Consider the following 15994-nt stretch of genomic DNA (forward strand, 5'->3'; position numbering starts at 1 on the left):
TAACAGTGGAGTGACGAAAATGCCCCTGATTTGCTGCCCAATTCTCTGCCTTCTTCCTTTGTTGCATAGTGAAATTCCTATTTTCCCCCAACCGTTGCTCTACCCCTCTCTCTGCTCTCTCTACTCCACATCAGCTTTTCTGCTATGCTTCTGCCTTCATTCCTAAAGCCACTTATGTGGCGTACAAAAATGAGCTGAATACAAAAAAGACGACCTTTTCTTTTTTTCAACAAACATCATCATGAGTTGGCATATTTGGAAGTCCCGGTGTGATTTTGTTTTCAACCAAATGCCCATTAACGCAACAAAAGCTCTTATGGCTATCTCTAACTCGATGGAGGTATTCTCGAAGGCTAGGGGGGACCTTGGGGCCATCAGGATTTTTGCTTCGGGTAGGAATGGGCAGGTAACCCATTGGACTCTTGCTATTGCCCCATTCTATAAAGTCAACGTTGATGCAAGTTGGTCCATGGTGTCCAAAGCTGGGTTTGTCGAGGTAATGGTGCGTGCAGCCACTGGGGATTTCATTGCAGTGGTGAGATATGCCATCGTGGCTCCAAATGTCGCATCGGTGGAGGCCTTTGCGTTGCTTCGGGGTTGTGAGGTGAGCTTCTCTTTAGGTCTTACATCTGTTGTCCTCGAGTCTGATTCCCTGGAATCTGTTTCGTGCTTATCGAACTTGTTGGAGGATGGTTGTTAGGAGGCATTTCCGATCTTGGTGAGAGTTAATGAGGTGGGAAAGTCTTTTCAGAACTATTGCTGGTCTTGGGTTCCAAGATCAGCCAATGTAGTGATGGATTCTCTTGTGTCGACAAACAATCCGGAGATGTGTGATGTTATTTGGGTCGATAGACCCCCATCTTCGTTGGTGCATATGCTCAACAATGACGACTTACCTTGTCCACATTAATTTTGCTTTTGTAGGGTAGGGGTGACGTTTGCATGGTTGCAACGTCTTTCTTAATGTTCCCCTCTTCATTGTTTTTTCTAGTGCTTTGTTAGCCTTTGCTTGCCTTGTAGTAGGCTTTCCTTGTACTTTTGGCATCTTTGCTTTGGAATATTATTTTCATTTTACCGAAAAGTAAAAAAAAAGAATAAAAAAATAAAAAAACATCATCATGATGTCCACCAAACTTTTCTGTACTTATTTTAGTGACGAAAATGCCCCTCATTTGCCGCCCAATTATCTGCCTTCTTCCTATGTTGCACAGTGAAATTTATATTTTCCCCCATTGTGCGGGTATTGGTCAACGTGGGAAGGAAATTATTTATATACTAAAAGCCGGTGGAATCTTTCAAACAAAAAAAAAACCCGGTGGATAGTGACTGTTCACGAGCAATGTAATGGCTAAGATGCCCCTTGATATCTTCTTGTTGCCCGTTATCTTGCCTGCTTGGAACAGCGATATGACGCTTTTACCGATCTTGGCCACGCGTCGGTCATCGTCCAACCAGTTTACATCTTCTCGACTTTTCCTTCAGTTTCCTTCTCTCTCACAAATTTGTTCTTCTGTCTACACTCAACTCGCTCTCTCTCGCTCTCCATCTTCATAGAAGCCCTGATTCCTCAACGCTTTTTCAGAACGTGCCAAGTTCGGTTTCAACCGTTCTATCCCGATCTCACAATGTTCGGCGCAAAACCTTGAGAATATTGGCCTCTGCTCCGTCTCCGTCCCCAGAGTTGGGATCGGTCTCGAAGAGCTTTCTGCATCCATCCTTCCGAAGGTACGGCCTTCACCAATCCCATGTTTTAGTTTGTTCTTATGCTTTTTTTTAGTTTTGGATTTGTAATTTTTTGTTTCGTACCTGAGAATATGTGATCTCATGTTTTAGTTTTGGTGTTTTTGTGATTTCAGATTCGTAAGTTTTTGTTTGGTGGCTGAGAAAATGTAATTCCTAATGTTTTGATTGAGTCAAATAATAAAAAAATAAAAGACAATAGAGAATTATCGTCGAGAGGAGTGGGTGCAAAAAGGGAAGAAAAAAAGCATGAATCTGGAGGATGGAGCAAATGGGTTTTCTGTTCAAATCCCTCACCCAAATTAAATATATAAATTAATTTCTTAATTTCCTTTTAATGGTTTGTAAATCAAGCCTTTTATTTTGTGCATTTTCAGTGTTATTTCTTCCCGAGTTGGAAAGCAGAAGCTTCAACTTTTAGCTCAGACCTTAAAGCCTCAAAATTTTCACTTTATCAATCCAGTTATTCCGGGCAAGCATAGCCTTTATCAACATCCTGTTTATAGAAGAATAAAAGTCATCTCATGGTCCTTCTCTGGTAAGTGGATTATTGAATATCAGAATTTAACTTCTGTATTAGTGCATTTCATTGATGATAATCGAAATTTTTTAATCCTTTTGTGTTTCAGGAATACAGTGTTAATTCTCCGGACTATGGACCTCTGCCGTCTGATTCTCCTCAATGGTGCTTGCACCATTTGAACCAGAGGGAATCTTAAGGTTGATTTCTGCATTTGTCTAACTCTTAACTCTATTTCCATCTGTCTCTCACACACAAACACACTATGTCAATGTTAAAACATCATCATTCCTGATTATTCAAAATTGGTCTTTGGTTCATTTTATTAGTAAATTTTCAATTCTCTGATGGCTGCTGTTACATGTTTTGTCAGATTGCATTATAGGCACATACTTTTTCATTTTAAGGTATCAAGCTTCTTCTTGCTGATAATACTAACTATTTGCACTCTAAAAGATTCTTCATTTGATTCAATAGGGTTTTTAATTTCACTTTTTTTTGTCGCTGTGAAATGTTTTTCCAGGCTAAATCATTGGATTGCAATTGGGTATGTTTGCTTTCATCCACTTAGTTCTCTTCATGTGAAATGTTTTTTTGTCGCTGTGAAATGCTTTCTTTGACTTAATGTCAATTAGTTGATGTTTATATAGTGTGCATGTGCAGATGCTTTTTATTTTTTCAATTGATGCTTTAGCAGTTTCTATTATCTACCTTTTGGGGTATAAATCGTATCTATAATTTCAAAATACATGTTCTTCATGACAATCTATGGTATTTATGAAATAATTCATGTTAAAAGTAATTTTTTTTTCCTTTCCCTTCACTGCAGTCCCAGTGAAAAGCACTTGCAGACTTGCAACAGATGCACTATGCATGTAAGTAAAACATTTTACTATCATATCTTTCCTGGCTATAGGTACACTACAAATTACCACACTTTTCTACCAAGGGCATTGCTTCTTTCTTTCTTTTTTATTATTAATTTTCTCTATTTGAATGTAGGCAAGTACAAAAATTGACATATGCTGGTGGATGTTATTTGCTGAAGCAGGAACATGCCAAATTGTTTTGAGTGCTTGCAAGGTATGTCATTTTCTCAAGCTCAAAGAGAGACAATGCATCATGTTGCTTTGTCCTAATTTATTTATGTTTCTGCAGATGAAGCTAAGTCTGGGTTGGAATGGCTTCATCAATGTGCAGAAAATGAGCTACAAGTTGACCTCAATGATAAGGACATCAAAAGATTTCATTGAGTTTTGCACAAAACTTGCTGGATTGACTAGGTTATGTTCCACTAAGGATTTTACACTCTTTTTTCTGATCGGATAAGTTGATTCGGGTTACAATGATATAGCCTTTTAGTTTATTCATACTAAGAATTAGTTTTGCTAAGTGGGAATGCTGTGATTGAAATTTTATAGAAATGATGAATGGGCCAATCTGAAATACCAAATTTCAACTGATGAACTCACTCTTACATGACTATTACTGCATATACTCATCTTTTATTTCGTTGAGTTTTATTTTTATTTCATTTTTTTGGGTTTCGCAAAGAACTGAATTTTATCTTATTTATAGCTCTATACGCATGTAGTTTTTCTCTTTTTTGGTTTCAAGTATTTCGTTGGTTTTATTTAACAATCTTTTGGAATGTAGAGAATCATTGCACCAATGTCTTATTCTTGGATTTCCTGATGATTTGGCATTGAGATGTAAAGCAAAGGTGTCTCATGGGAACCATAGATTGCTCGAAACTATCTCAAAGAAGTGGAGAGATTTGTTACGTAGCTTCAGACTATGCCAACTATGAAGCTCTAGAAAAATGGTGCGGAAATTGGCTGTTTGTCATTGACGAGGTATAATCCAATAGCTAATAAGTATGCTCCTATATTCGACACTTCAAATATGTCTAGAACTGATGTTGTTATTACTACTTTCATTTTTACAGAAGGAAAGGTTTTTCGTTCTTCATTTCTTGCTATATCATCTTGGGTTGTGCAAACTATTCATTATAGGGGATTCCTTCATATATATAGTTAATTCTTGCTAAGATTTTTGCAAACTATTTTTGTTATGTCCAAGTTGAAATCTTTTTTTTTGTGGTTGTAAATAGATTTCACATGGATGTAAATAGTATATATACACATTTTAACTTTCTACATATTTTACATGATTTTAAAACCCACAGCACCGCGCGGGCTCTTTTACTAGTCACTTACTAAACAGTTGAATTCTCCACCTCTTGCTACTAAATGAATGATAAATCCACAATTCATGATTCTGTACTTTTAGAAAAAGAAAATGTTCTTGGTGAGACACATGTACCTGAAGAAATAGAGGAACATGAAAGCAAAGAAATCTCCATAAATTATGCTTGTACTAATGAATTGTGGGATCGGAATGAAATAATCATCGATGACATGTTCGCATTCACAATAGCCATCGAAATCATATTAAGTGATGATATTGAGCCCGTCTCTGTTGATAAATGCAAACAGAGACAAGATTGGCTTAAGTGGAAAGATGCAATCCAGGAAGAATTAAATTTCTTGGAAAGACGAAATGTTTTTGGACCAATAGTCCAAACCCTGCTTGGTATAAACCCAGTGGGTTACAAATGGGTATTCATAAGAAAACGAAATGAGAAAAACGAGATTACAAGATATAAAGTACGATTCGTTGCACAAGGCTTTACGAAAAACTTGGAATTAATTATGAGGAGACATACTCTTCTGTAATGGATGCAATTACGTTCCGTTACTTAATAAGTTTGGTTTTAGAAAAACTTGATATGCGACTTATGGATGCCATCATCGCATATCTATATGGAGAATTAGATACTGACAAATATATGAAAGTTCCAGAAGGACTTAAGTTGCCTGAAACAACTAACAAATCACGAGGTATGCTTTCAATCAAACTAAGGCGATCATTGTATGGGTTGTAACAATGTGGATGAATGTGGTATAATTGTCTCAGTGAGTATTTGATCAAAGAAGGGTACCTCAACAGTCATTTGCCCTTATATGTTCATTACGAAATCCAACTCTGGATGGTCGTATATGTCGATGATATGAACCTAGTTGGAACTTTTGAAGAGTTCAATAAAACTGTTGAATATCTGAAAAGCGAATTTGAAATGAAAGATCTTGGAAAAACAAAATATTTTCTCGACCTGCAGATTGAGCATTGTGCTAGTGGAATTTTGGTCCACCAATCAACTTTCATTGAAAAAATCCTGAAGCGATTTGGCATGGACAAGGCTTATCCCCCAGCACGTCAATGGTTCTTAGTTCTCTGGACATTAAGAAAGATTCATTCCGTCTAAATGAAGATGATGAAGTGGTCCTTGGTCCAGAAGTATCATATCCGAGTGCAATAGGTGCATTATTATATTTAGCACAATGTACTAGACTAGATATAGCTTTTTCAATCTACTTGTTAGTAATGTATAGATCTGCTCCAACAATTCGTCATTGGAAGGGAATCAAAGATGTATTGCGATACCTTCGTGGGACAACAGATATGAGTCTCTTCTACTATAAGAAATCCACAAATGACCAGGTGTTTGTTGGATATGCAGATGCTGATTTTCTCTCTGATCCGCATAAAGCTCATTCACAAATTGGATATGTGTTCAATAATAGAGATACATCAATTTCATGGCGCTTAACAAAACAAACATTAGTTGCTGCATCTTCAAATCAGTCAGAAATACTTGCTTTACATGAAGCAAGTCGTGAATGTTCTTGGTTTAGATCAGTGATTCATTATATCCGGAATTCATGTGGTGTAATTTTGAAGACAGACAATCCAACTGTTATCTATGAAGATAATACATCCTGTGTTGCCCAGATGAAGGAAGGATTCATCAAGGGCGATAAGACTAAACACATATCTTTAAAGTTTTTCAGTGTACATGAGCTTCAGAAGGCTAAAGTTATTGAAGTCAGATAAATCCGTTCCAATGAAAATCTGGCAAACCTGTTCACCAAATCTCTACCAAAGTGCATGTTTCAGAAGTTAGTGCAAAGTATCGGATTATGTCGACTTACCAATCAGATAAATTTGGAAAATGCAGAATCAGGAGTAGACACATATTAGGGGGAGCATCCATGATACATGTATGTTGTACTCTTTTTCCTTCGATTATGATTTTTTCCACTGGATTTTTTCTATTAAGGTTTTAATGAGGCAACATAAGCATATTTAACATTATATCAACAATCCAGGTAAAGTTGTATTCTTTTTCCTTCGCTATGATTGTTTCCCACTAGGGTTTTCAGAGTAAGGTTTTAATGAGGCAACTGATGTTGATATGTGGGCATCCAAGGGGGAGTTGAAAATATCGATGGATTAATGAATGCCCACATAGTAATGTATACTTGGGAAATGAATGAGAATTGTATTTTCAAAAAGTGTGTGCTGTAAATTTCAATATGTAATTAATACGTTTGTTAAGAGTTGCTCTATAAATAGAGCGCTCAATGTGCTATTAAAACATACTAAGAGGAAGAAAAGATTAATAACATCAGTATCTATCCCTCTCTCTTTTATTTGTCATCCTCTTGTGTTATAGTTACAGTGTGATATTTTACATCTGTTTTGCTCTTGTCACTAGTAAAGATTATCTCTCTAACTTTTATCTATTTATAAGATCTTTATCAATATGAATTAACAGTAGAAATGATTACGAACTATTATAATCTCATGATCTGGTATGTGTCAGATGAAAAAAGTAGTTAAGGGCTACTCGATGAAGCCAAATTGTTCCGCCAGAAGCACATGCCATCACTGGATGAATACATGTCTGTATCACTCGTGACCTGTGGCTACCTGTTGCTAATAACCACATCCTTTGTTGGAATGGAAGAAGCTACAATAGACTCCTTTGATTGGTTATTAACTTCCCCTCCAGCAGTGAAGACTGCGTCAACAATTGTCAGACTCATGGATGACATAGTGGACCACAAGGTACTTAATTGTATATGTAAATAGTATTAGTGAGTATTGTTGAATGTAAAAGTCTCATTGAAAACCTGATACAATAAAATATAACTTATATTATGCGGTCTACTTCTAATTACAGAGAATATTTTTGTGATAAAATTTTACACCTAATAAGAGTGGTTAAATTAGAATAGTATTACTCCTTGACCCAATAGTAGTGGATTGGCTTCCCCCCTCGCAAAGCCCAAACTGAAATCTTGACAAGCATGAGTATTATGATTGCACTGATACTTGTAATAATAGTCTTTTTTTTTTATTTTATAAAATCCTGATGCCTGATTAGTTTGAGCAAGAGCGAGAACATTTTGTCTTAGCTGTGAACTGTTACATGAAGAAATATGGGGCCACAGAAAAAGAAGCGATAATCAAACTTCAGAGACAAGTGGATAATGCATGGAAGGACATAAACGAAGCGTGCCTCCACCCTACCGTTGTCCACATGCCCTTGCTAATCCGCATTCTCAATTTAACTAGGGTCATTGATGTTGTGTACAAGTGTGAAGATGGCTACGCCAATAACCCAGAGGTGTGCTAAAAGATTTTATAGTTTCTACTCTAGTGGAACCTGTGGCTTTATAAGACTAAATATCGACTTACTATCATGGGCAAATCCATATAGGGACCTGGGAGGTCCTAGGATTTTCGAAAGTCCAAAGAAACACTTGCGATTGACATTCAAGACTCTCCAACAATTTGGGCAGGTGCAGTGGAGAGGCTTGTTGCCTCCGTGGATGTGCATGCAACAATGCTTATAACGAAGAAGAGGTTTCTAATTTTTTTTTTTTTTAAAAGACCTAGCCGAAATGACAACGTTTTTTAGCCAGGTAATTATAAAAGATTTAAAAACTAAAATATCTTTGTTTTTTTATACAGAACCAGAGAACCCCGGTCCTTTCCAGTATCCCCAAATTATATTTAAGAACTCCCAACCCCAAATCGTCACAACCTTCCAACTTTAAACTCATGTTACCCCATCTCCCAACACCATTTGCCGTTCCACCACCTCTAGCTGCCTAATTTTATTTCTTCCAAATTCATTTAAGTTTTTTAATCCTAGACTCTAGTCTCAACTCCCAATTGTAATATATATGTTACATTAACAAATTTCATCTTTGTAGAGTCATTAATTGATGCGTTACGTTTAGGGATGGGCAACGGTTATGGCAGGCGGGTAACCGCGGTTATTTACCCATAACCGTTTACCCGTTGGGTAATTGCCTGAACGGTTATACCCATATCCATAATCATTTATAAATGGTTAACCATATTCATAACCGCGTAACCGTTTAATACCCGTAACCGTTTAATACGCATTTATCCATTTACCCTTTTTAACCTATTTATCTTTTTTATTTTATTTTATTTTTACCATTACCCCTTTTTCATCCCGTCATGTTTTTTAACAACTTGAAAATTAAAAAAACAAATTTGTCATACTTATTTTATTTTATTTTATTTTTTGACAATTAAACACCGTTATAGGTGCATTCATCATCATACATTTCCATATTTTAATTTTTTAAGTCCTTATACCATTCCAATAATTGAAATAATAGTTTACGGATGATATTTTTAATTGTTACCAATGAAGGTAGTATAATATTTTCTAAGTATTATTGGGTTACGAAAATTGTTTCGAAGACATTTCAATCAATTTCACGGTTACCCACAAGGAATTTAAATTAATTTGGCGAATTCCTTGCGGATGAGAATCATCATTCCTGCAGCAGTGTTATTGAGAGACGGACGAATGAATTCCTTTCTAATTTATTGGATGCTAAGTATTATTGGACTGAGAACATGGTTTGTGTTAATTTTACATATATAAAATAAATAGGTAAATGGTTAATACCCATAACCACCCATTTAAATTTCACGGGTAAACGGTTATACCCATAACCGTTTATTTATCTAAACGGTTACTCATAACTGTAATTGTGAAGTTTACATGGGCAGGTAATTGCGGGTATTTTGCCCATCCCTAGTTATGTTGCTAAGGAGAATTCGTTGGTTTTATTACTTTTGAGATTAATATTGATTATTTTTTTTTAAAAAAAGTTGGACAATTAGATGTAAGCCATGGTTATCCATCATTTCTAGGGGCCTGGAAGACTCACAGAGGCATTTCAGCTTTTTCCTGCCCACAGTCAAGCAGACTCACCAGCTTGAAGCCTTAAATCTGGGACCCCCCCTGTTTTTTGTATTTTGAGAGCCGAAATTCGCGCCCTTACCACTGGGTCACTTGATGTGATTGATTAATTTTGATTATTCAATGAACCAAATTCAATAAAAAATAGTGGTATGGAATCAAACTAGTTTAATATATATATATTTTTTTTTTTTTGAACTTTTATCTTGGGACCTCCCAATCTTGAAATCCTGGATCCACCACTGTTACTGTGATGTTTCTTTCAAACTATAGTCCAGCCCCTAAGTTGCCTACCAAGTATGGAGCTCATCCCTTAATAAGACTGTAATAATGCAATTTGGGTTGTGAATAAATCCATATTATGATTTTGTGATTAATAAAAGAACTTCTATGCAGTTGGGAATAAATTATATATTAATTATTCAGCTCAAAAAGCACACTAGGGCATGCATGTATAGCTGTTGGTGCCAAAACTCAGACGGAGCTAGGGCGTGTGGTTTAACACGTATTTGTCTGAAGTGTTGCCCTTGATCTTAGTGCCATCATATGGCTCGAGAGAAAAGAAAACAGACATGTCACTATTGGAGGCTGCCAATTGATAGTGTTTGTGTTTGAGCATGTGTACGTTGCACGTTAATATGACTTCTAAACCAAATGACTGTGCACCGAATGGGACACTATTGCAGTTAAGTTCTTTTTTGTGCCTTGAGTGAACGAGGATTTAACATTCAGCGTAACTTCGGATATGCTTACCTAAAAAAATACATGAGAGCGAAATAGAAAATGAAATGGGAAATAAAATGTAATAATTGCATGAGTGAGTCAAGATTACAAACTTTTTCAAAAGTAAAATCTAGGGCGATGGCTGAACTACTTAACTTGACATGTAAATTGACTGGAAATGTAAAGAAAGCAGTAAAAATCTGGCTAAAGAAAGCAGTAAATTGACTGCAAGATATTGCTAAAGAACTTCACTGAGATTAGTGGTGCCTGGTGTCGGATTGAACTTAGTACAAAACATGCACCTCAATTAGGAAATCATGGTGTTTGGAATTGCACTTGAAGCGAATCATACACATGGTGGCAGAGATGTAATTTTTTTAGATATCAGGGATCCTAGGCAGTTTTTATTTTGAAGGAAGGCTTTGAAATTGTAATTCAAGAGCTAAGAGTGTCTTGCTAAAGTGCAATTGGGTTAATTGAAGAATCACTCAAGGTCTTGTTTAATTTCACGAAGGTCCGAGCCCTTCAGACTTTCACATCTCCAAAATTGTTCTGTTTATGTAGTTTTGAGTAGGAGATCTCAAGTAAGTTTCGTGTAGGAGCTCTCCGAGCCTTCGAGTTTCAGAATTGATGACCAAACAAAATATTGGTTTGAGGAAAATAAACCAATACATCTTTAAATCAAAATTTAATCAATGTTCCCAAATAAAAGTTAATAGTATTGAGAATTTGCATAAAATAAGGACACATTGGAACAATAAACTTGCCTAATAATCGGTACCAATAAATGTGCAAAAATCAGTGAAAACAATATTTCAAAACACAACTAGTTGTTTGAAGTCCCAAAATTCAACATTACTAACTTATTTTGCAAATTCACTAAAATCTTGATTCTTGTTAGGTTGTCATGAAAATTTTCAAGTATGAACTAGGCATATATGGATACCATTTCACACAATTTCATGATTTTTAAATTATAAGCGAGTAAAAAATGAATTTGAAAAGAGATGTGCTGCATAAATTGCAGAAAATGTATAGTATAGACCTGAGATTAAAAATTCACTAAATATTCACTTTTCACTCAATGTGCATAAACATTTTCATACATAAACTAGACATACAAAACTGCTATTTCCCAAAAGTTCAATTTTTTTTTAAGATTTTACAAGTGTACCAAAAGTAAATTCTAAATAGGATGTGCTGTAGAAGAAACTACAGAAATTATGTAGTGCATACCCGAGACTAAAGAATTCACTAAAAATTTATTTTTACTCCAATGTGCATGAAAATTTCTGGAAATGAATTAGATATAAATTTACTGTCACCCAAAATTTCATAATTTTTTTGATTTTACAAGTAGGCTAAAAATAAAATCAAAATGAAATGTTCTGTAGAAATCACATAAATTGTGCAGTATAGTCTAGAGATTAAAAAACTCACCAATAATTCATTTTCAAACCAATGCTCGTGAAAATTTCCAGATTTGAAATAAACATCTCAATGTATATCATACTAAAATTTCATGAATTTTTAAGTTACATAGATATATCAAAATAATATCACAAACAACTATTCTACAGAAGTCTGTAGAATTCTAGCAACATGGTATCACACTTAAAAGTTTACCATAAATTTATTTCTTGTCCAAAAAACGTGGAAAAATACCAACGTCTATAATCTATTTAATATTACGACATGGCCGAATTTCATCAAATTTGAAATTAGGGAAGTCTATCAAAAAATAGAAAGTCTATCAGGTGCAGGTTAGTGACGACATGAATGGTTTTCCTTTTGTTATCTGTTTCTTCTTTTCAGATCTTTTGCTAACTTTTCCCCCAGTTTTCTTTCCCGATCTATCCAAAATTTCTCTCCTCTCAATTCGATATGCAGTCAGTTTTCATCGCAATTTGGTGCAACCATTTGAGAGAGCTTCGATGGGTTCATCGGCTCGGGTGCTCAAAATTTCTAAAGGATGGGTTTTTCCATAATAATAAGCGGATTCTCAGTTTAAACAAATATATATATATATATATATATTTTTTTTTTTTGAGAAAATAAATTGAAAAGAAAAACACAAGCACAAGGTTTGAATAAAACGCTCATCGCCCATATTCAACAACCCTTTTTCCTAGTTTATTTTATTTTATTTTTATTTTGGCATTAGATAGATAATCAATTGGAACCAAAAGCTTTTGTAATAGGGAGCAGGTGTCAACACCATGCGTGAGGGTGTTCTGGAAAAGAAGACAACCCTATATACTCAAGAAAACTCCAGAATCCACCGAAAAGAAGAAAAAATGACAATTAGCCGAAGACTAACTACAAACTCCAATTCAACATGTAATTAAATTATTTCCCCTTTTTTTTTCCATGCTCAATTTCAATTTATTTGGACCTAAATCCCTAAAACAAAATTGCAGACTCAAGTGATACAAAATTGCAGAAGCATCTTTATAAAGTCTCATAGGATCGATTAGTCAAAATAGCCAACCAAACATTAAACACAAATTATGCTTCAGTTGTGTCAATCATGTAATGACCCGTCCCAAAAAATTATAGTTTTTATAATTTTAAAACATGACTTTACTAAAATGCCCTTCTAGGCAAATGCGTTGACTTTGTTTGACCACCTTGTCGTGTCACGTAAGATCTATTTTCTTGGTGTATCCTCATACTACTCATCGCTACGAAAGAGTGAGTGCAAATGGAACGTAATTTGGAGCTATAACGAAGGAGTTATCAATGTTTAAAGTCGAGGGTATTTTAGTAAATTAAGTCTTCGTTTCTAGAAGGCTCCAGCAAAATCTGGAGCAGTGAGGAAGCCACGTGTGTGGCCCAGATTAAAGGAAAGGAGAGATGGTCGGTGGAGATGGAAAATAAAGGAGGGAGAGGTGAGGACCAATCGGGAGAAGGGAGAGGGTGAGTGATTAATTAGATATGAGAGAAAGGAGGGGAAAGGAGATCTAGAGAGGAGGAGCGCCGGATCACCCTTGATCTGGTTCTTCCCCGCCGACCCGACGCAATTTCTACACAACTCGGTGGTGGTTTGTGTGATTTCCCAGCAAATTGACCGTCACCACCACCTAGAATCAACCCCATAACCTCCCTTCTTCACGTTTCACCTAAAAATCGAGGGAATTAGGCCTTAATTCGTGAGGATCAAAGGCACGGCTTCGAGAGCACCCATGGCGGCGAATTCGCCATTCCTGCAATTATTTCCTTTGATTGCCACCACCAATGTACTTCCCTTGAGCCCAGGAACAATGCCCAATCATTGGTTTGAGTGTTGGAGTCGATTTGAGGACGAATCAAGAAACAACCCTTTTTAGGGTTTTCGACGGGTTCTAGTGAAATTGGGGCTTTTCTCGGCCAAATCAGTCTTAGTTGCAGGTATGAAAGTTGTTCCTCTCATTGACATCTTCATTCTTGTAAAATTTAGGAATTTTTGGAGTTGTTGGATTTTTCGGAGAGTCGGGGCAGCCAGCCGGCACGCGTGACAGCGCGTGGGGGAAAACACTGAGGTCCCTCCTTAGGTTTTTTGACGTGCCGAATCCGAATCTGCCATCCGTTTTCCCAAATTCTAATGTTTTAATAGAGTTTTACTAAAAGGATCCTAATTGTGTTTAGGCGCGTTGGCGGGAAGTGATCACATTCTTAATAGTTCGAGCGGCTTTCGGGCAATGGAAAACTAGTGAGTGGACCCCTTCTAAACTTATGTATTTTTATAAAATATTAGCCTAGCATGCATTTCATATTTCATGAATTTCATATTTTGTGCATTTAATACATTTTATATTATGTTTTCGGATTTCTATAATTATAGTTTATATAGAATTCATGATTTAATTGTTTTACGGAATATTTATAATTTATCAAATTTAGGTTTAATAACGGTTATGAATTATTGGAATTGCATATATGAAACTCCTTAAATTTACGAATATGTTTTATATACGATTTATGAAATGAGATTTCGAACCCTTGAGTTTTGGTGATTTGGCTTGAGATTTTGAGATATGTTTTGGTACTTACCTAGTGGGTTATCATACGACACATCATCCGCACACCATGGGTATTATGCTTGTGGCCATAGGACACAAATGATGGAGGAGTGAGTTGTGATATATATTATACCCCCAGCTTCACCGCCGAAAACAGTGTCGGACAGCTTTACTAGCTACGGTTAATAAGGATGTTATGCTATTTGATTCAGCTTCACCTACGGGTGATGGACATGTTATTTAGCTTCACTTTCGGATGATGAACAAGTTATTCAGCTTCACTTTCGGGTGATGGATAGGTACTGCCTTCGGGCGACTATGATACCCCTAGTTGAGTACTTCAGTGATGAGATTTACGGATTTACCTTTGGACGACGTTTTCAGCATTATTGAGCATGGTTTTACACGTACATGTTTTACGAAGGTTTTGCATGGCATGCTAGGGTTTTTATAAAACCTATATGTAGTATTATATATGTTTTCAAAACAGGGGGTTAGTATGTTCATAAAGAAAATGGTTTTCCTATTACTAGTATTATTATTATAAACTTTGGTCCACTCACCTTTTCTATTTTACGCCCCCTCAGGAGTTAGGATTGAGGCACACGATCTTGGCTTCAGGGCACTTTGGTTTAGGTATCCTCGAGTCTTCTCAGTATAGGTACCATTTCTTGGTTCATATCATTTTATTAATGATTATTTCATATTATTCTCAGTTAGTGTATGCTCTGAACACGATCCTACTTTGGCTTAATCTTGCTAATTACATATCTTTTATTCGGAAGCATGTTCAAAATGGCTTCGTCACCCTCGGGTGTCGGCCAGCACGTGCTTGCCTGCCCTGGTATGTGGGAATATCGGGGTTGGGGCGTGTCAAATCATCTATAGAACTTATGAATTGAACCCTAATTAAGCTTGTTGTGTGGCTTTAATACCACATGTAAGATATTAATCTGAAATCATAAAAGCAGCAACAAGAAATTAGGATCATAAATGCAATAGCCAAATCGACATGAAAATGAAATAAACTTATTTGTAGAAGAGGAAAACATGATGCTAAGGTTTCAGGAAAGTCTTCTCCACTCAAGCAATCGTAAATCCTTTTGCTAGTGAATACGGTTTAGCACAAAACAAGGATGATTACTGTGAGTGCTAGGACCTCCTAATATACTGATCATTATCCCTATAATCCAGCCTATTAACTAATTACATGGGATATTCCATATCAATTAGGATATCATAATAGTCCTAAATGGTAACGAATTCATTGTCCACTAATTAAGGTTTTCATAATTAATTGCACTAAATAAGGACTCCTAAACCTAACCAAATAAGGCTCCATAATTTCCTCAACTATTAACTTGGATTGACCAAAGTACTTGTATATCAAGAAACGGCAATCACATGTTCTTTAACACTCGTAACTTACAGTTTTTGGTAATGCTCAGTATGACGGTTGAAGCTAAAGCGATAAGGCAAGATTGACGGATGGAATATGTAGAGAAGGACTTCTTATAAGAAATATCTTGTATATTTCTTCACAAGTGCATAACAAGTGAATAATGATTACAACTGAGATTATATACACTTTTATAATAATGATTAGTAACAAAACAAGAGTAACTAATCAAACTAATATTAAAATTAGTTACACATCTGTTGTAATAGAAATACAGCTGTACAAAATGACTAGACTATGACTTGGACTCTAGGTGGCACTGCTGACTTTGACTTGAATTATGAGGTGTCTTTTTACACCCTTTCAAGTTGCATGGAAGGGAACTAAGAGAAAGTTTGGACTGAAGATGTTGAAATCTGGCCTTAGACATAGACTTAGTATGAATATCAGCA

The 15994-nt window shown here is 35.9% G+C and overlaps 1 protein-coding gene and 1 pseudogene across 7 annotated transcripts; both read left to right on the forward strand.

Moving 5' to 3' along the window:
- The first annotated feature begins 1377 nt into the window (after positions 1-1377).
- LOC137745692 (uncharacterized) lies at positions 1378-4310 on the forward strand. 7 transcript variants are annotated; one of them, XM_088681099.1, is made up of 9 exons: positions 1383-1725; positions 2118-2278; positions 2370-2460; positions 2634-2667; positions 2784-2807; positions 3090-3135; positions 3263-3343; positions 3419-3543; positions 3917-4310. In XM_088681099.1, exons 6-9 carry the CDS (start codon positions 3130-3132, stop codon positions 4068-4070), a joined length of 366 nt encoding a protein of 121 aa, XP_088537225.1. In that variant the 5' UTR covers positions 1383-1725; positions 2118-2278; positions 2370-2460; positions 2634-2667; positions 2784-2807; positions 3090-3129; the 3' UTR covers positions 4071-4310. The 7 variants fall into 7 exon arrangements, 4 of the variants coding, with proteins under 4 accessions (XP_088537224.1, XP_088537225.1, XP_088537223.1 ...); XM_088681097.1 differs by lacking the exons at positions 2634-2667; positions 2784-2807 and having other exon boundaries at positions 3917-4116; positions 4209-4310; XR_015954065.1 differs by having other exon boundaries at positions 1384-1725; positions 3312-3343; positions 3419-4310.
- A 1232-nt stretch (positions 4311-5542) lies between these two features.
- On the forward strand, positions 5543-7849 carry LOC148692253 (sesquiterpene synthase pseudogene; annotated as a pseudogene).
- Positions 7850-15994: the final 8145 nt, after the last annotated feature.

The sequence above is a fragment of the Pyrus communis genome, chromosome 12 (genome assembly GCF_041283825.1).
Source record: "Pyrus communis isolate YQ-2024b chromosome 12, ASM4128382v1, whole genome shotgun sequence".
Lineage (NCBI taxonomy): Eukaryota > Viridiplantae > Streptophyta > Magnoliopsida > Rosales > Rosaceae > Pyrus > Pyrus communis.